We start from the raw sequence: 20,823 nt of genomic DNA, 5'->3' as shown, positions 1-20,823 counted from the left end.
AAAGTCAAACACAAAAAAACTCTTATTTTGTAGGTTTGATTAAATGTTACAATATTATAGTTAAAGATACAATATGTCAGATTTTTGTAATAAAATATCAAAAAATCACTTGCACCGTGTGATATATTTCCTGTTGTTGTGTACTTACAATATCCCAAAAGTTCACAAAGATTTTTTATTTCAGAGAAATTCCAATTTTAAATAATGGTCCTTCCCAGAAAAAAATGTCGCCTGTCAATGACGCAATATCCGCGTTATCCCTGGTTTCCGCTCGTAGTACTTGGTAGTACCATAGACAGTATGGGTAGTAGGCTTACTGCCATAATAACCATGGCGAACTGCGTAGTGCAACGTCAAGCTGCACGCTGTTGTTGTGTCGTTCAAACATTATGGACCATGGCAAACAGACTTTTGGGAAAAAAAGGAGTACTAAAACGAGGATTATTATCAGCATGTCGTTTTCGAGACGCCGAGAGCTCCACGTCCATGACAAACTTCGACTTGACAGAGCTCTAACATGTCTAACCTGTCATTAGACAGGTGAGCAAATGTACATAAAACTAATCAATGTTATATAGTTCAACATGATGAAATGTTAGAATATGATATGTTATTCTAATGTTGATCTAGCTTACTGCTAGTGTCATATAGCCAAACAAACAAACACATAGAATAACCAACGCATTCTCATCCTAGGGCGTCATATACTGACACTTTTGACAAATCGTCTACATCCAATGCACATGGCACCCTTTAGCGTCAATATGACACACACAGAGCTTTGTTCGGTTATGGTTGGGTTTAGGTCTGGGGCAGGGTTAGGGTTAGACCGCTAGGAGGCGCCTTCTGGCCCATTTCTATCTGCGTCTCATATTGACGCTAAAGGGTGCCATGTGCGTTGGATGTAGACGATTTTTTAAAGCGTCAGTATATGACGCCTTGGGATGAGATCGGGCTGGAATAACATAATGGGCCATATTTTAACGATCTGAAAAGCAAGTATCAAACGCGAAACGTAAGTAACTATGTGGGCGGATCCCTGGCGCTGTTGCTATTATACCGGTGGGATAAATGACTCTTGCGCCGTTGCTATTATAACAGCGGATTTGCCAGGCGAACGCCAGGAGCGGTTCACAGCCGAAGAGACCGACGTTCTCGTCAGGCCCGTAAAAGACAGAGAAGTGACATTGTATGAGGATGGGAGAAACCACCCAAATTAGCTTCGGTTAAACAGGCGTATAATAATTTGGGTAAATGTGTAATCTAGATTTATGCCTATTTTTTTTTCACATCTTCACGGACACAACAATGATTTCCCTCGTGTGTTAATATTTTTCCTTGTAATAATGTATGATTTGCAAAAATGAAAACTGCTGCATCTGTTTAGATTAGAGAATCAAAGTGTATGCGCGTTGTTCACACGCTACAAATGGCCAAGCACGCGCCCTTAAAATAGAATATGACTAACGCGCAACGCGCCACTGTCTTTAGACTAGGTTCCCTTTCAAGGGAACTCGAGCTGCGTCGAGACGCGGTGGGAACGCCTTGCGTGATTGCGTCGTGAAGCACGTGTATAATCAGTCCAATGGAAAAAGGGAGACGTCATAGGCGGGTGACGTCATCGACCAGGAAGCTATATAGCACCCCGAGATCATAACCACATCAGCTTTGTTTCCTTCAGCAAGCGCTTTCTGTGATGTCCATGTCTATTTATTGTTGTCTGTCCGAGTATCTAGATATATATTATGGAGAAACAAGAATTCAAATGTTGTGTTGTTCCCTACCCTCTTTTTATCTTGGGTGGGGCATCAGCTTTGTGTTGCTTGTTTGGGAGTAGAGCATACCCAGTCAGTTCTCGAGGGGGCTGACTGACCATTGCGAGAGGTTGTCTGTTAAAAAAGAGGCACAGCGGCGACGCGCATCTTGGGGATCGCAAATGGGGATCTAGCAGCGAGGTTTGAGACGGGCGCCGCCCTATCTCAGCTTTCACCTGTTAGATCCAGTGCCTTATCTCGGGGAGAAGCACGCGCTGCGGTTTCTTCTCCCCGGGATGAGGCACTCGTGCTGCGATCTCCAGTTCCGAGGCATTGGTATCGTTAGTATTTTGTAAAAATATATTTATGTATATATTTATATTTATAATGAATAAGGCAGATGTTTAGGCAATAAAGTCAGCTCATAACTCTGTTGAATAAAGAGGAGCTTATAAAAGGAGATTTTATTTAGTGCTTTGCTAAGTTAAATATATTTACTGGCCAGCAAATATTATGAGAGTGAGAATATAAGAAAACTCTATATCTCAGCCTCCTCATCGGGGAATGCCGTTTTCCCCCCCTATCTTCACACTGAGGTGTTGAGATCGTGGAATAAACCGGTTTCTATTTTATGTTTTTTCCCAAACTTCTACTAATGTAATGTTATGGGTATTAAATATCATGAGATGACATTGCCTCGGGTTAAGAGGCAATCTTAACTGCTATCTCTCTCCCGAGTCGGCGTCAGTATTACCCCGACGTTATCCACCAGCCTTCATAAATAATAGATAAATATTATTAGGCAGCATTGGTGGGTAAAGTTTATAAGGACATGGATGATTGTGAGGATGTCAGCACTGACGTTATTCGAGAAATTGCGTTGCACAACAGATAAACTATACCGGGGAGGGACGGTTAATCGTTTCTCCTCGGCGTCCTCTGGGGGGACAGCGCTGCCAGTTCGGTTGTTTCCTGCTGGTGGCCACGGTGTGATCTATACATATGTGATATATAAGTTTTTCTGATGTAAAGACAAATTAACATAAAATATGTCTGTTCCTCTGAACGATCCCCTTTCAAAAAAACGAAGAAATAAACTATTTAGCGGCGTTCCAGAGGTGTCTTCCTCACCAATCTAATGTTCCTGAGACTGCTGGGCGGGAGCAGTCTCAGCCTACTAAAGCTCCTCGCAGCATAAAGTGCAGCAAAACAGAGCGTCGCCATTCGGGCTCATCCACAATCGAGGGGACCTGGGTGGCGGTCGCAGTCTAGCCAGTTAGAGACATGCAAGATCTGAGGACTGTTTTATCTCTAAAATAGCTTGAAAGAAGAAGCCCTGACGCTGAGGCTGCAGGCTTCTGAGGGTGGTCCCCTCCGGGGTAGGGACGGTTTTGAGAAATCGTTTCTCCTCGGCGCCCTCTGGGGTGCGACTCTCTGAGGAGGGTCGCAACGCTGCCAGTTCGGTTTTCCTGCCGGTTCGCCGTTTCAGTACACCGAGGTGTCAGCGTCCCCAAACGATCCTCCAAGGAGGGTCGTAGAGCTGTCAGTTCGGTTTCCCTACCGGTTCGCCGTTTCAGGGCGCTGATGTGCCTGCTTTTTCCAACGATCCTCCGAGGAGGGTCGTAGGAACTAAGCTAGTTAGAGGTAGGCAAGATCTGAGGACTGTCGTTATCTCTAATAAAACTTAGACAAGAAGTCCTGACGCTGAGGCTATCAGGCTTCTGAGGGTTCCTCCGGGGCAGGAACGGTTTTGAGAAATCGTTTCTCCTCTGCGCCCTCTGGGGTGTGACTCTCGGTCGCAGCGCTGCCAGTTCGGTTGTTCCCTGCCGGGTTCGCCGCTTCAGGGCACTGAAGTGACTGTTCAACCAAATCCAGAGGCTAGTCTCGAGAGACTGGTGCCCTTAGCAGAATTTCTGGCAGCGTGTAAACTACTGCCACATATTTCTCAGTGGGTCCTGCACACTATAGAAAAGGTTCAGTTCGGTTCTCGTCCGCCCAGATTTCTAGGGGTCCTCCAAGCAGGCTCTGGTTATGGAGCAGGAAGTACTGACACTTCTGCAAAAAGGAGCTATAGAAGGGGTTCCTCCTCCCAGCAGACAGTCAGGGTTTTTACAGCCGCTACTTCATTGTTCCGAAAGAGGATGAGGGATTGCGTCCTATTCTAGACCTGTGTCAATTAAACAGCAGGTTTCAGAATCTCATGTTCATAGTATGCTTACGCTAATATGATTGTGTCACAGATTCAGCCCGAGGACTGGTCTGTCACAATAGACTTGAAGGACGCTTATCTATCCATCACAGGAGGTTCCTGAGGTTTGCTTTCGGGGGCGAAGCATTTTTTTGTACAGTGTCATTGTTACATGTTGTTACAATAGTAATAACTACAAATGATGCATAATTACAAGTAACTAACCCTAAACCAAACCCTAATCCGAACCCTATAGTAAGTAAATGTAGTTACTTAATTTTACTCAGTACTTACATTTATAATTACAGTGTAACAAAGGGCACTTTAAAATATAGTGTAACCAAGTCTTTTTTAAACTATTCTTGCAGGTAATATGATATTAATGAAATAATAGGCCACTTGACTGTGCTTAGAGAGTACACACTCTTGTCTATGCTTCTTAAAGGATTTATTTACCCAAAATGAAAATTCTGTCATAATTTACTCACCTTCATGTCGTTCCGAATCAGTAAGACTTGCATTCATCTTTGGAACACAAATGAGGATATGTTTAATAAAATGATTTCTTTGCCTCTGTTGACAGCTACACTTTGACGCTTCAAAAAGTTAATAAAGAGATCGTAAAACTAATCCACATGAATTGAGCAGTTTAGTCAAAATTTTCTGAAGAGACTTGGTCGCTTTATATGCTGAACAGATTTAATTTAGGCTTTTATTCACATATTCATCAACTCGCACATCTGTTGTGGTAAACAGAAGCTCAAGGATGTTCGCTTGACGTGCAAGAACAAATGAGGTTCATTCTCGTGTGTTACCCTTCAAGCTGGTTCGGTTGAGCTTCTGTTTATGTTCACTGATCAATGTTTATATTTGAATACAAGCTTAAATTCAATCTGTTCATCCTATAAAGCAATTGAGTATCTTCAGAAAATGTTGACTAAACCGCACAATTCATATGGATTAGTTTTACGATCTCTTTTTGAACTTCTTGAAGCGTTAGAGTGGTAGATTAGCTGTCAATGGAGGGACAGAAATCCCTCAGATTTGATCTTCATTTGTGTTCTGAAGATGAACGAAAGTCTTGCAGGTTCAGAACGACATGAGGGAGAGTAATTAATTACAGAATTGTCATGTTTGAGGGAACTACCCCTTTAAGACAATTAAGTAACCTTTCATTATGATAAAATCATTATTAATTGCATTTCATATAAATTTGAACTATAATATATTTTCATTTATTTTTTAATTAACATGCAATGTAGTCACTGAAAACATCCGTTTGCATGTAACTATTCTTTTAAAGTACTGTACATTATTTATGTAATAACTCTTTTCAAAGGTATGCTAAATTGTACTTCTATTTCACAAAGGTATATTCTCTCACTAAACCGAGTAAATCATATTAGTAAGAATGCATGGCACCCCATACAGCCTTAAAAACACATTAAACATACAAAAAGTTTGGTTTTGTTCTTCCCCTCCCATTCTTACCAATTATCTGAAGGTTGACTTTATTATTTTGATCAATTCTCATTCCATGGTAAGGGAGAATGTTTAACAAAATAGCACAACTGTATGTTCCAGCATCTTCCATCCGGACCTCTCTGAGGGTGAATGTTGTCGTCGTCTCTTTTGTGTCCCAAATATTGACTTTAATAGGCTTTTCATTTTTGATGAGAAAAGCCAAAATCATATTCTTGGAGAGGTTTTTGTTCATAGGATTGGATGTTGTACAGTTAAACTCAGCATCACTTCCCACTGCCACCTCAGACTTTAGCAAATGTATCTGTGAATTTAATAAAGATTCTGTAGAGAGAAAGGGAACACTTATGGTTAAATCTTTAGCATGGCCTTTAATGTATTCCAGTACAAAGGGCCTAAAACAAAAAGAAAAACACAATTTCAAACATTTCTCTCTCATTAAAGGCATTTTTTGTACAACAGTGAGTCTATTGTGGTTAATCTGCACAAGTGTGTTATTCAACATGTCTCATCTGTGCACATGAACCAAACACACTCTCAAATGTAAGCAAAAGTGTTGTACTTCTTACCTGTCACATTTATGAAGATGATATTTTGACCATATCCCATCACTTTGGTTATTTCCAACTGCTCTTTAGAAAACACACAGCTGTAATTGCCCGAATGGCCCATTTCTATTCTCTCTATTTTAAAGGTGATGTCTTGTCGAGTGGGTCCGCTTTTCATATCTATAGCTTTTCCATCTTTACACAGATATACATAAACTGCCTTTGCCTCTGACTTTGTAAAACCAAATGTACTACAAGTAACCTCCAGTCTACCACCTTCTGCTACTTCTGTATTTTCACTGAAAAGCTTAGCTTTTTGAAGCGTTTGGCCTGTGAAGGAAATAAGACATTTGTTCATCCTAAAAAAATACAATATTACATTTACTGCAAAGGTGTTTATTTAGTGCACTATTCAAACATACCTTGACTTTGAAGGAATAGATCCACTGAGATATCTAGGAAATAATCATAATAATTTATTATTTTTTAAAAAGCACCAGCATTTGTTTAGATTTAATTTATTGTATATTTAAGATTTTGTAATTGCATTACTTACATGCAAGTAGAAACACACCAACCATGGCTGCTGATCAAGATGTCTTTGACTTTTCTTCTTTTACAAGATAACGGAGTTATTCTTAGCTTGCAGTCAATACGCTGTTGCAGTGTCACTTAGAACAGAATAGGCAGTGCTTGCACTAAAGTATCTATAGCAGTCATGCTGTGAAGGCGTTCTAAAGCCGGAAACATTGTCAAATAGCGCTGACCGGTGTATTTTAAATCTATTTTAAATCTACCTCACACCTGATTTTTCTGATGGATATTCATTATTCCTCAACATACATTTAAAAAAACTTCCTTAACATATAGTTCACATCGTTCCAACCGCTATTTCTATGAATACAGTGTGTAGCACAGCTGATCCGCTGATTTGTACACTTTAAGAGTGATTATTTCGCACAATAACAGTTGTGTGATATGTGGATAAAGGGTTGATGCAGAGTAAAACGACAACAAGAAAATTAAACCAAGTTTGTCAGCACGTCTTCCTTAACATCCAACACACAAACCACTATGATGGTGACACTCCAACTACATTAATTATAGTATGATAGTATTTCAGCTGCTTTCAAAACAATGTGGCTTTCCAGTCAATAATAAACATTTTCCAGCGATGATCAGTCTAGTGCAATCAAACGTTGTTTTATTGCCATATCTGTATAGCAAATTCAACTTCACTGCCGAGCATGCTGAGGTAAACACACACACACACCTCTCTCTCTCTCTCTCTCTCTCTCTCTCTCTCTCTCTCTCTCTCTCTCTCTCTCTCCCGTACTGTACTTACACTGTAAAAAATGATTGCTGTGATTATTTATCACAACTTAAAATTCAACATTAGAATAAGAAATAATGTGTTGTTTCAACCTCAAAAAGTAGTTGTTCGTGCTTGAATTAAAATATTAAGTTTAGTTAACTTTAGTTTAATTAAGTTATCTCAACAAATTTCGCAACAACATTTTTTACAATTATTAGTCCATATATCACTAAATGTCCTAAATATATCACTAAATGTCCTTCTCATACTACTTGTAAAAATGTGCTTTGATGTGCTTGCTAACTTGTGGAAGTCTATGGTTATAATGACACTTAGAGGTCAAACACAGCAAATGCATGTTCCCTCATTGTAGGATGAGTAACACATGTTCGCTTGGACAGTTCTTGTTAATGATCAGATTACAAAAGGTTTACTGATTCAAGAAGGTGGGATTCCAGGTCTTTTTGTACCAGTCGACTCTTTTGAGTTCAATCTGTTCAAATTTGAGATTGTCTCCCAAATAATAATAATAATCAAAAAGTAGAGTATTTTGTAGCTTGACAAATACATTTCAAAGTAGTGTAACACTGAGGATTGATTGATGATGCCAGTGAACCATTGGGAGTGCTATAGATGATTATCTGTCTGGATGTGAAAGAAAGAGGTAGGGGAACAAGTTCCTCATGCTTGCTAAATGGTCCACTTGATTGTTTTATTGTCCATTTTAAGTTGCGAGCCCTACTCTTAATTGTCAACTTGGATGGTACAGTAGCTTCACCAGTGCTGTTGCAGTGCATGCAATATTTTATACTGATTTGCATTCAGTAAGCAATAATCTATAAACATTCAGCTATAGGCCCTCCAAAGGCAAAACTCACAAACTACAAAAGATCCACAATACAAAGCAATTTTATCCTTTAGCCCTCCTAAAGCTGGAGTCTGAAGTCTAATGCCAGGAGAGGGGTTGGTTAGCAACACGTATTAAGTCTTTCACCATGAAGTGACAATAGAAGCACTGGGGGAAGTGAGCATGGTGTGTGTTTTCATGTCAAGCAAAAGACAGGACTGAAGAGCAGGGAAGGGGGGACACAGTGGCCCTTAATATATGCAGCACTATTGTGTGGAGTCAATGCAGCATGCTAAAATGGGGCAAGTGAGGGAGAAAAAAACTGTAGAGAGATAGGAGAAAGAAGACAAGGAGGGAAGCACATGCAATGAGGATATGAGTCTCGTGGACATCCATCTTAACCAGATTGCAGGCATGTTTCTGTCTCTTTCTTAGCTTAGGAGCACCTCCAGAAATATTCACAAAAACAAAAGTCTTAAAACTTGTTATTCAGCTTCTGTTATTCAAAAGACTGCGTATAATGTGGTGAGGACATTGCTGACAGTCTGTGTGTAAAACCACAACATGTGCACAAGGCATTTCGGATTGCTGGTTGGAGTTTGAATCTGTCAAATGGTAAAATGCACGTAAATGCAAGCTGAAAAAAAGCCAGACTGAGACCACAAAAGGAAAGAAGCCAGTAGAGGTAAGAAAAAAACGGTGTTTTATATCTCTTTTGTGATTACATAATATGCGTATTGGTATCAGCACTCTGTAAATCTTAGAAATGAATGGTTGCATTATGACAAAAATAAATTAACAATTTAATCAGCAGTTGAAAACACAGAGCAGGTGGATGAAGTCACACCCAAATCTGTCAAGAAATAAAATCATTTAATTGCATGGTTTTATAGTGAATGTTCTGCATGGTAATAATACTGTAATAATAATAAACTTGATTTTACATTCAAAGTTGCACCTCAAAGCGCTTTACAAGAACATACAAATAAAATACATTAAAATAGGGAAATAACTTAAAAAAAAAAAAAAAAAAAAAAACTAATCATGTTTAGGCAAGCTGGAAAAAAAAATAAGACCAAACATTTGGTTTCAAAATAAATAAGATTTTTATTTTATTTTTATTTTTTGCCGTTTAAATCCATAAGAGTAAAATAAACAGAAATTTAAAAAAAATTATATTATATAATATTGTGTCAAACTGCTTTATTTATTTAAATAGGCCAAGATATGTGTTTTATGTTTGCGGATAGCTGGATAGAGTTGTGTGTGTATGGTAAAACAGCTCACCACATCCTGTAGATATCAACTGCTTTGTTTGAGCCTTATGGTAAGCTCTGTCTCATCATCCTTTGCAGGTGTGATGTATCTTTCTAAAGCAGTTCAGGTGCTTTGACCGGTGTGGGATGATATGTGAAGGGATGTACTCCTCGGCTTTGACCCACCAGTGTGCCCTGGTCCTGTTCATCTATATGCCAATTTGTCAAGCCTTTTTGCCCAACTTCTGGTCACGCGTACTGACGTTGTCCTGGGATTCATACACCCATCAGTACATGACAGAACACGCTATACTCAACATCACAATGGAAACTCTGAGCAGAATGGGGGAACATCAACAAGATTTAAATAATGAGGAGCTGGTAGGTTTTGTGCACATATGCGATTTATTTTGCACTAGGTGACTAAATAATGCATGTCATTTTGTAAAGAGGAGCAGATTTGCCACATTACATGTTTGTGCGTGTGTGACAAAGTCTTACTAGCCAATGACGATTTTATTGGCTTTGTTTGCATGGAGTATAGTCTCACTGATCTTTTTGTTCCAGTATACTGGGCTTGGTCGGGGGTTTTGGCATGCTGTGGGTGAGGTTGCAAGCGCTAACGCTGCCATGGATTTCCTGAGCGCCACGCGATCTGATCCAGTGTACCACTTTGACTCTGAGAGGGTAGAAGGAGCCACGCAGATGCTTCGAGAGTTCTGGGGCCAGACATTGCTGCTGACCCAGGCTAAAGAGTACCAGGGGGCTAGACGTAGTCTGGGCCAGCTTTTTCACTCATTACAGGTTGGCTAACACATTCATGTAATAGCAACACTGTTTTTGATAAAGGTGAAATGTGTCCTTCTGCGTCACCAGTTGGAATTGTAAAAATATGTACTGTTTTCAAACAGGTTTCTAGGATATTCCCACCCCAATTTCATGCCATTGGTGGAACCAATGTTGTGTCAGGAGTTTTGTTTTAGTGCCAAAGTCACAGTATTCACACCTTTCAGGGGAAATCTACCTATAATGGTTTTCTAATAGTTATATATTTTGATTGGTTAGCAGAAATATTTTTTTACATAAAAGGTTATGTCGGAACTATACCCTTGAGGGCAGTGATCCAACAAATATGCAATTGTGCTTCAGGTGAGTCGACCCAAGTTCAAGTCCCTGCTCATGGTCCAATCCCTATCCCATTCTCCTCTCCTACACTTACTGGCTCCGTGTCAACTGTCCTATCATAATAAAGATCAAAATTGTAACTTAAAAAAAAATCATCTTTAAAACACATAAACAGATTAACATCCTCAAAATGTGAAACAAGATTCTTGTTTAATCAGAATATTGTTAGCAATAAAAAATATATTAAGCAAACTCTGTGTCTATGTTTGTGTGTAGGACTTCTACAGTCATAGTAACTGGGTGGAAATGGGTCAGCAAGAAGTGTATCTCCACCTTCTTCACCCAGAAGAGCCTTCAGTTCCTGTAGCCTCAGGTGAGTCCTTCGTAAAATCATGAAACAGTCACTCTTCACCTTAAATCTTTTATTGTAAATAAATGAATCTCTATTGTTTTCAGTGGACACCCCTACCTGTGCACAATGCTACAGATTTAGCTGTTACAGCAATCTCCTGGAGGAAATGGTTCGTCAGACAGAACCGCTACTGACTACTGGCTATTTCAGCACTTACCCTGTCAAACCGCCAGGTATAGACATCATCATGAAACTTGAGTGATAAAACATGTCCTGGTCGCATTTCACCTCAAAATTAAGATGAAGCCTATTTTTAGGATAATAAGATTTTGCATTGTGACATTATTTCCTTTTCAAAAACTTGTTACTGTAATGTTACTTTTAAGATTTTATTCATGTACTTTTTGTAATGCCAACAACAAATAAGATTACTGGAATTAATTAATATGCACAATTGGATCCCCTTATTTGTAAGTCAATTTAGAGGACCATGTCTGCTGAATTAATAAAGGTAAAGTTATTATTCATTCTGATGATTTACTAAGTTACTTATAAGAAAAGCAACATGCATTGTCTTGCTATTTAAAGGCAAGTGCAGTCACGGTGGAATTCTGGACAGTAGTCGTCACCAAGGAGCTGAGGGCGGAATCAACAAAGACAGCACATCTCCGCTGTTCTCCCCTCATCACTTCCTCCACAAAGAAGCTGCCCATCTGGCTACCACAGCAACCCTTCGAGTGCTCCAAGACCTCCACAAAGAGGTGGGACCCAAAAGCTTCCTCAGGTCAGAGGTCACTTTAATTTAACTTGAATACTGCTTAAAGGGATCTATAAATGAGGCAAGAGAGGAATTTCTGTTTTACTTTAGACACCTCATGTGTGACACAATTCAATTCAATTCAGTTTGTGTAGCGCTTTCCTCAATACATAGATTCAAAACAGCTTTACAGAAAACGCATGTGTCTACATTACAATTTAGAGTGGTCTGTTATCATAGGTGACTGTCCAAAATGATGTATTTCAGAAATGTATGCAAATCACGCAGTTAGCTAACAATGTATTAATTTAAAGGGGTCATGACATGAGAAACAAAATTTGCCTTGATCTTTTGGTATATAAGAGGTCTTTGTACCATTAAAACGTCCTGCAAGTTTCATAGCTTAAGACTTCCTCCCCATTATAAACGAATCATTTATTTAATCAAGCTCTAAATACAGCTCGTTCTGGATCCATGGTAAGAAGTGACGTCACGGTACGAAGTGACGTACCAGCGTTTGCATATAGACTGCCTCCAGCACAAGACAACTACGCTTTAAGCGCAAGGCAACTACGCTCATTTCGTATCATTGTCGCGCCTGCGCGCTGCGCTCCTCACAAGTGTTCAGTCGACGGACAGCGAGCCGAGTGGGTCTGTGTACAGGGAAATTACGATGCCGCAGATGTGCTGTTCCTGGCTGTGGACAAACAACATCTTTGAATACGCTGCGAAAGATCCAGTCGTCAGGGAAAAATGGATGCACTTTATTTTTTGCGGACGTCTCAGTCACGGCAGTGTTAGTTTAAGCGTTTGTTATACATTTGAAAGATGACTGTTTTGAGAACAAATCCCAAAATGATGCTGGCTTTGCCAGAAAACTGTTGCTCAAAGATAAGTCCGTGCCGACTATTCTGGGCTCAACAACGACGACGCAAACTGTAAGTAATGTATTTAAAACTTTAAACTACTTTTTAAATACGCTGAATCCGCAAATGTTCTGGCTGGGGGCGTTAATAATTGATGCATAGGCACTGACGTTAGCCAATCATAACAGTGGGCGTTAACACTGAACTCTTAAAGGGGAAACACCCCCAAAACAGACTGTTTGAATCAGAGGATGAGAAACAGGGTGGGAAAAGGTCATAAATCACTACATTTTAAAAGTTTTTTGTAAAAAAAACTATAGTAATACTATAATTGCACCTAAGGGAACATAATAATAAAATAAAATAAACCATGTCATGACCCCTTTAAACAATGTATTCATTTAAGGCAGAAACAATGGGCTAATTTAAGTAATGAATCCATTTTGTGAACAAATGACTAGGATAAATAGAAAAATGCAGTTGTTGTTCACAGTTGTTGAGGCATCGGAAGTCTTTATAAGAGGCGCGATCCAAACTGGAGCTGGCATACTCTCTCGTTACCTCGGGATGGGCATCCTGAGATAAAACAGAAGAGCAAATGGAAAATAAGAAGCATAGCAGCTGTTCATAACACTAAGCAAAGATAATCATGTGCATTTGATCTGATATAACTGGAGTACAAGGTTATGAAATGCATTAAGTGAATGCTTGGCTAAAGAGATGCATCTTTAATCTAGATTGAAACTGGGAGAGGGATGTTGAGAGAGTGCCCTGACCATTATTATTATCAGAAAGGCTATTCCAGAGTTTATTAGCCAAATGTGAAAATGCTCTCCCTTCTTTAGTGGACTTAGATATTCTAGGGACTACCAGAAGCCCTAAGTGGTTTAACAGGAGTTAAACCACTTAGGGCCTTTAGGTTCAGTAGCAATACTTTATAATTGATTCGGACCTTAATAGGTAACCAGTGATGATAAATTGTGTATGTGATCTTTTTTTTTTTTTTGTAAGAACTCTAGCAGCTGCATTTTGGACTAATTGTAGCTTGTTTATTGAGGATGCAGGACAACCACCTGCATTGCAGTAATCTAGTCTAGAGGTCATGCATGCATGAACTAACTTTTCTGCAGAAACAGAAATCAGAAACAGATAGCATGTTCCTTAGCATAGTGATGTTTTTGAGGTGGAAGAAGGCTGTTTTTGTAACAAGAAATATGATTCAATATGATTGAAATATGATGACACCTCTTTTTAATATTGAGTGCATGAGAAAAGATTGGTCTGTCTTTGAAGTTTTACTTTCCTGTTTCTAGTTTTGTGAAACAGAGTTGTCCAAAGATGCAAAACACATAAGTGATGAATTTTGTGGAAACCTGTAGGCTTTTCAGTGTCCAGCAGCCCCCAGCATTGGTCTTCGTCATTGACACCACCGGCAGCATGTTTGAGGAGATCACAGCCGCACGTCTCCGAACCCTCTCCATCATACAGGCTCGTGAAAAGAGCCAACGCACTACTTTGCCTGGCACCTTCATTCTGGTGCCTTTTCACGACCCTGGTTAGAGTGATATCTTCTGCCTATTACAAGCACATTAGGTAACACTTTATTTTGATGGTCCCTTTTGAACATTCTGTTAACTATAAGTAACTGTGCAACTACATGTCAACTAACTCTCATTAGAGTATTAGTAGACTGTCTGCTTAATATCTGCAAACTCTTTATTGTGATGCTCCTCCAACAGACACTCTACTGACTATAAGTAACTTTGCAACTACATGCCAACTTGTTCTAACCCTAACCCTACCAGTCTACTAATGCTCTACTAACACTCTAATGATAGTTAGTAGACATGAAGGGGCATTGTTACTTATAGACAACAGAATGTGTTAAAGGGACCATCCAAATAAAGTGAAACCGCACATTACAACAAAGAACAAAACTCTAATCTGAGTTAGTAAACATTTTTGTGTCACTTCAACAATATGTGCCACTGGCCTTTGTAAAAATTTGAAGACAAATTTGATGTATTTATATTTAATTCTATGTTGAGCACACTGATGATGAAGTCTGTTATATCTCAGGTTTTGGGCCAGTGAGGGAGACAGATGACCCTCATCAGTTTATGCAATACATGGAGGATCTGATGGCTCTTGGAGGTGGGGATGAACCAGAGATGTGTCTCTCTGCTCTTCAGGTAACCATAAAATTGAGATCGGACATTCTCTGACATTCTTAGAAAACACTGAACACAACTAAACACAATTATTTACAAGTTTGTCTCTATCTGTCTGTGTCTTATGTGTGTGCATGTGTCTGTTGATCAGTTGGCTCTGACCCATAGCCCTCCGCTGTCAGAGATATTTGTATTCACAGACGCCTCTCCTAAAGACCATCATCTACAGAGAGCAGTCCAGGCTCTCATACTGGAGAAGCAAACAAAGGTAACTCAAAAACACACATGCTGCATTAAAAGCAATATACAGCAAATGCTATTATTTATTCAATAATGTATGAAAAGTATTAATAGTTATCCCTTCCTGCTTTGTCTGTTCTGTGTATTTATTAAAGTGTTCTGTTGTTTTCTTAGCAGCATGCTAACGCCAAACTGTACTTTGTCTCATGGAAGGAAAGCTATACATGTGATGCATATTCCAGATCAGTCATTTATGAAGTTCCATTTCAGCTAGTAAGCTGCCTTAGAAAGTAGTTGTCTATGTAGGCAACTATGTTCAGGACAGTGTTTTCCTCAATCTAATCAATACATGTGCTAGGTAAACTTCTTGCTCACTGAGGATCCAAGCTTCAAAGGAAGAGAAAGAGGGAAAAGAAAGAGAAAAAGAGAAACTTTATCCCCTGGTAGATTCTCTCTGTATTCCTCTCTTTCATCTATATCTGGAGGAATAACCATCTTCACGACAAACAAAGACATCTACAAAGTGTCAGCCATTGTAGAAGACACCACTACCTCCAGCAAGGTATAGTCAACTGGAAACACAAGAGGACTAAAAGACCATAATCTCTGCCTGTTTCAAGAATTGTATACAGTCCTGTCAGGATTCTGGATACAGGATTCTTCATAACCATGTTTCTTTCTCTGAATAGGTCACCCTGCTTCACACAGAGAGTGAATCGGATTCATCAAACTCCTTCAGAGTGGACAAAGCTGTGACGAAAGTGATGCTGCACATCACTGGTCAGCTCACACATTTTGAGCTTGTCAGTCCCTTAGGTACTCATACTAAAACAGTCAACCAAGCATAGACAAATATGCTCCCCTGAACATTACCTTATCTTCAGTGACATGCAGATAAGCCAATAACTTGCAGGTGTTTGATGACCAAATTAACTTCCTATACCAAGTTGCAAAGGCCACACTCTGTTCTTAAAGGTTCTTAAAGGTTATCGAAATGTAAACTAAAAAATGACAGCCAAAACTATAGAACTCTCACTTGCAACGTTGCATGTGCTCAATGATCAGTCTCCATGTGTAACTCCTCCAGTTAGGAGACTCACCAGACTCAAGGACCCTCAAAGAGTTCAGCCTCTAGTGTCATTCGTTAGTGTGCCTCTTGAGGCCAGAGCAGTGAGGTTTACTAGCGCAGCTCTTACTGCTGCCCTCCATTTAAAATCACCCCCTGAAGCTCATTCCCATCCGGGTCATAGCACCAAAAGTAACCCCTCCAGTTCTACTTTCACTGCTCCGAGCGGCATTCAAACAGGCGTCGGCAGCATGGCAGGCGGGCGTGCTAACAAGGACACTAAAGCCCCTAGCGTCAGTCTCTAATGTCCCACTTGAGTCCAGGGGAGTGTGTTTAATTTTGAAAGCTCTTACTAGCTGGCCTCCGTTATGCATGCGGCCTGAGACTGCTAAAGAAAGTGAACACTAGGGACTCAGCAAATACAGAGATCCCAGGAACCTTGTTCCAAGAGTGCAAGCTGACTTCTAGGGTCCACTGCTGAATGATAGTCTGTGTTAGTCAAAACATGCATGCCAGGAGGTAGGGGGAAATCCAAAGGCAAGTTTGGAATAACCATACAAAAAGGGACCAATCTGTATGTTCACTGTACCTTCATTAAAACACCTAAAGACAGAAGTATCCCTTGATGTATCCCTGCTGATGCACTTCGTCTTATAAAGAAAAACACTTAATTCTCTCTCTGCTTCACTCTGTATCACCTACAGTCCATCTCTGTTCTATCTTGTACCTTTCTAAACAATTATGGAACTTCACATTCAGCCACTTCACATGTTACAGTCTCCCGAGGATGAATCACTTGCAATGTAGTATTCCTCATTTGTAAGTTGCTCTGGATGATTTGTATTATCTATCTTTCTTTCTCAGGTTCTCAACAATCTCTTCCTGGTACTGATGGTCCTCTAGCAATGCTGGACTCATCTAAGGGTCTATACAGAATGAGCCTGCTGCCTCCACTAGAGATAGGTATATGGCAGCTTTCAATCAAAGCCATTGGACCAACTACATTCAGTATCCTAGGTAAAGATGGCAGTCTTAACTTTGTAGATTTAAGTTGGTTAATAAGACTAAGTAACAAAAAAGTAATGTGTTTAAGCCTAACATGCATTTTTATTCAATTCTATTTGTTGGATTTGATAAAATGCATTTCAAATTTCTTAGAGTTTTTCCAAATTGGCATTAACCGATGTTCTCTAGGTGACAGCAGCTTGGACTTCCTGTACTATTTTGCAAAAGAATCTAATGAGACGCATCCAGGACTAAGGAAACTTGAGGGCAGCCCTATAGCAGGTCTTTCTTATTGTTCCCTGAGCCATTTGTGTAATGTTGAATTTTCATGTTCTTACCATCACATTTCTTCTTAGGAGTCCCAGTGTTTTTAGTGGTTGCAGTGACAGGCCTCTCACCCAATGAGGATGCCTCATTCAGTCATGTGACTCTGTTGGGACCCAAAGGGGAGAGCCTGCAGAAGGTATTGCTGAACTCCTCATCTTCTTATTGGTCTGGAGAGGAGTTAGTGGGCTACATGGACTCAGTTCCCAGGATGCCATTCACCATGCGTCTCTCTGGAAAGGATGGAAGGGGGAACCTGCTCGAAAGAGTTTCCACTGAGATGATTCAACCGACACACGTACAGATACAGGTATTAGTGAATTTGAGAATAATGTGCTGGCAAAATGTAAAACAGCTAAATGAAAATTGTTCCTTGTCCCCAGGTGCTCTCTGCTCCACAACTTCTCCCAGGTCACAGCTCAACTGTGCTGTTTGAAATATTTAATCATGGACCCAACCGTCACTTCAGCCTTTCAGCAGAAGATGACCTTGGGTATCTCTCCCACCAAGACCAACAAAGGTGAGTACGGAAGAAAGACAGCGACAGTTACCTAAATACTGAATGTGTATTAATGTTTATTAGTTTGGTTAAAGATGAATGTACTTTCATATTCCAGCCAGAGATGTTAGATTAGTCCCTTACAATTGTTCCTTTTTTAGGCTGTTTATCGGTATGGGGAGCTCTGTGAAGAGGGAGGTTGAACTAAGGACCCCTCAAACTGCTCAGACAGGGAGGGCAATCACCCTGACTTTGACTGTTCATGCAGAAGACTCACCAGACTCAAACTATGCTGTGGTACACTTGATAGTGATACCGGAGGTAAGAACCATCACAATATTTTATAATGAAGAAGGTCCCATGTTCAAGTCCTGGCTGAGCCAGGAGTAATTTCTTTGGAGTTTTATTTTCTCCCAGTTTCTGTGTGGGTTTCTCCCAAAATCCAAATAGATGGATGAGAATTGGAGACACTAAATAGTCTATAGGTGTGAGTGAGAATGTGAATGTTTGTACCCTGTGATGGACTAGCTATCTGTTCATGGTGTTTCCCCTGCTTGTGACATGAGATGCTGGGTTAGGCTCCAACGGTTTGGAGAATGGATGGAAGATTAATAAATGCTGTCCACATAATATCTTTAAGGGGAACTTATTCCATCTGATCACCAAAAATAACCAGTTGCGAAAAATGGTTCAGAAAAGTAAAGTTAGTTCTGATAACAGCTTTAGCAGCATTTGTTTGCAGATGTAACTTGAGATGAAATTTTGACATCTAATACAATGACATTCCTGCATTTTTTTAATGTGACTTAAGACATACCTTATTCGGACTACTGTCTCATATGTGAACTAGCCTGTTATATTAAACATTGTGAATGTTTGTAAACATGGTCTTGTGACAATTCCAGGAGCCTGACAAAACTCCTCCGGCATGTTCTTCTCTGCAAGTGGAGTCCTCCTGCCCCTCTCTGTGCTCTCAAGGCAGCTGGAAAGTCTCACTGGTAGCAAAAGACAGAGGTCACTCTGGACTGGCATCCATACAGCTGACACAAGGAGAAGGCACCCTCATTCTGTTTGAAGTGACTACAGAGAGACATGTACAACATTTCCCACAACTTCATGAAGAGACCATGGGAGGAGTCCATCTCCCTTTGCTACAGCCACAAAAGGACACCTCAGAAATCAATAATCACCACCTTGGAACAGGAGCTGAACATGGACACCAAAGGCTAGAGGGAGTCCAGTTAGTAAATGGGGATCACCCAGTGAACATTAGTGAATGGACTAAGGGGAAGCCTGTAATGATGCATTATTCCTCAGGCTGCTGTGCCCCTCAGGCAGAGCTAGTATTGTTGGATAGAGCAGGTAATATGAGACGTTGTCATCTCATAGCCAGTCAGCAGAGGGCATTACGAGAAAACAACAGGGCTCACAGTGGGGAATTTACTTCACAGCTAGTTCTCATGTTGTGGGGTCACTCAGCATTGATTATTATCTATGATCCCAGATAAAATTGGCTTGATTTACTGTTTATTATGCAATTCTATATGGACACAAAACATACTAGTTTTTAATACTAGTACACAAGCCACAGAAAATAAGAATTGTCACTCAGGGATGGTATATTCTGGATATTGTTAGGTCTTCACATGACATTTGTATTACTACTGTATGTAATTTTAGTACAAACAAAAACTTACAAGTAGGTCTAATATAATGATGTAAAGTTTTCACAATTTATAACATGCCAAATGTAGCGGTGTGTGCAATCCACCTTTTATTTTAGCTGCAATAAAACGTCTCTTTTTTTACATATGGCATATGTCTGTTCTTATTTTATATATAAAAAAAAATCAGGAATACATTTATGTAACGTTTGGCCTCTAGTCTAGTGGTTGAAAAACAAAACTGTATGCATTTTGTGGAAGACCATTGAACAGATGAATATGGTTCATGGCAACACATGGAAATACGAAAATTATTTCATCTGAGCATGTACTGTAAGTGCAATATTTAATGCTGTTGTTTTGACTAATTGGAAACACTGATCTTTTTTTTAATTAATGACGTTTCAGAAGTTGTTTTTAGGACGATTGCCAGTCTTATATGGTCAAGCGTTGCATTTTGTTTTATAACTGATATTCTGGCCAAAGAGAGAGAGATGATCCTACTGCTCATAAAACATTCACTACTAGGATTAGGAAATATTACTTTTAGATGGAAAGGATCTCAAGCTGACTAGCTGAAGACGTTACTGTAGTTATACCCATTAATAGACACGGTACTTCCTTGAAAATAAATTCCAGAAAAGCGCTACAACAACCATGATGAAAGACACAATAGATAATGTTTTAGAATGAACTCTGTTAGAGAGCTACATATGGTCATTTATTTGTTCAATAAAATGACTCACCTGTTGAGTAATAAAAATGTAATCTCCACGTCACTTCTACAACATTTTAAATCCCTCAGTTTCCAATTCAATTTCCCGCAAAAACCATCCTGACAGGTCTAAAATATAAACACAGGCATACTATAATGAATCAGGGTAAAACAAAAACATGTTTTGGAAGAAGGATTGATGATGTATTAAAATTGTGTTAATAAAAAAATAAAAAAAGGTTACATGTGTACCTTTAAGATTAAATACATTTAATAAATGGTTATTTGCATTCAATAGTTCAAACACAATTCAACTACTATTTCATTCAACGGCCTCTTGTCACTTGTAGCAAATTAGCTCAAAGGGGAAATATTTATAATAAATCATAACTTGTTATGATTAATTATGAATATTTGGATCAGTTAATTGGATTAACTTGATGTAGCTAAATTAATATTACAATCAATTAATCAGTTCATCCAGCAAACACTTTTGATTACTCATTGATTCTAAGAACAAAAGGGTATTTTTCATGGCCACAGAAAAACTATTCTTTCTTAGCATGTAAAGCGCCACAAGATCAGAAATCGTTAAATTGACTTTGTTGCAAGCAGAGAATCAGAACCAAATACATATTGGGCACACGTT

General features: G+C 39.4%; 2 protein-coding genes across 5 annotated transcripts in view; one reads left to right on the top strand and one right to left on the bottom strand.

The window, feature by feature from the left end:
- The window catches only part of LOC307003355 (CLOCK-interacting pacemaker), a 350,350-nt gene that overhangs the window by 270,198 nt on the left and 59,329 nt on the right, over positions 1-20,823 (bottom strand). The window lies entirely within an intron of this gene.
- On the top strand, positions 8,761-19,604 carry vwa7 (von Willebrand factor A domain containing 7). Of its 2 annotated transcripts, XM_079621359.1 has the most exons (17): positions 8,761-8,819; positions 9,490-9,771; positions 9,958-10,194; positions 10,792-10,888; positions 10,972-11,100; positions 11,456-11,651; positions 13,870-14,045; positions 14,570-14,682; positions 14,813-14,929; positions 15,260-15,463; positions 15,591-15,717; positions 16,832-16,984; positions 17,162-17,254; positions 17,329-17,606; positions 17,680-17,816; positions 17,957-18,116; positions 18,701-19,604. In XM_079621359.1, exons 2-17 carry the CDS (start codon positions 9,538-9,540, stop codon positions 19,301-19,303), a joined length of 3,054 nt encoding a protein of 1,017 aa, XP_079477485.1. In that variant the 5' UTR covers positions 8,761-8,819; positions 9,490-9,537; the 3' UTR covers positions 19,304-19,604. The 2 variants fall into 2 exon arrangements, with proteins under 2 accessions (XP_079477485.1, XP_079477486.1); XM_079621360.1 differs by lacking the exon at positions 8,761-8,819 and having other exon boundaries at positions 9,471-9,771.

Source organism: Phoxinus phoxinus (genome assembly GCF_949152265.1).
Source record: "Phoxinus phoxinus genome assembly, chromosome: 8".
NCBI lineage: Eukaryota > Metazoa > Chordata > Actinopteri > Cypriniformes > Leuciscidae > Phoxinus > Phoxinus phoxinus.
This window is presented reverse-complemented; position numbering and strand designations above follow the sequence as displayed.

Bases quoted from the DNA above. Each gene is read 5' to 3' on its own strand.
- vwa7 (XM_079621359.1), top strand. From the start codon at position 9,538: ATGATATGTGAAGGGATGTACTCCTCGGCTTTGACCCACCAGTGTGCC. The intron at 9,772-9,957 runs GTAGGTTTTGTG...TTTTTGTTCCAG, and splicing joins ATTTAAATAATGAGGAGCTG to TATACTGGGCTTGGTCGGGG. The intron at 17,607-17,679 runs GTATTAGTGAAT...CCTTGTCCCCAG, and splicing joins CGACACACGTACAGATACAG to GTGCTCTCTGCTCCACAACT.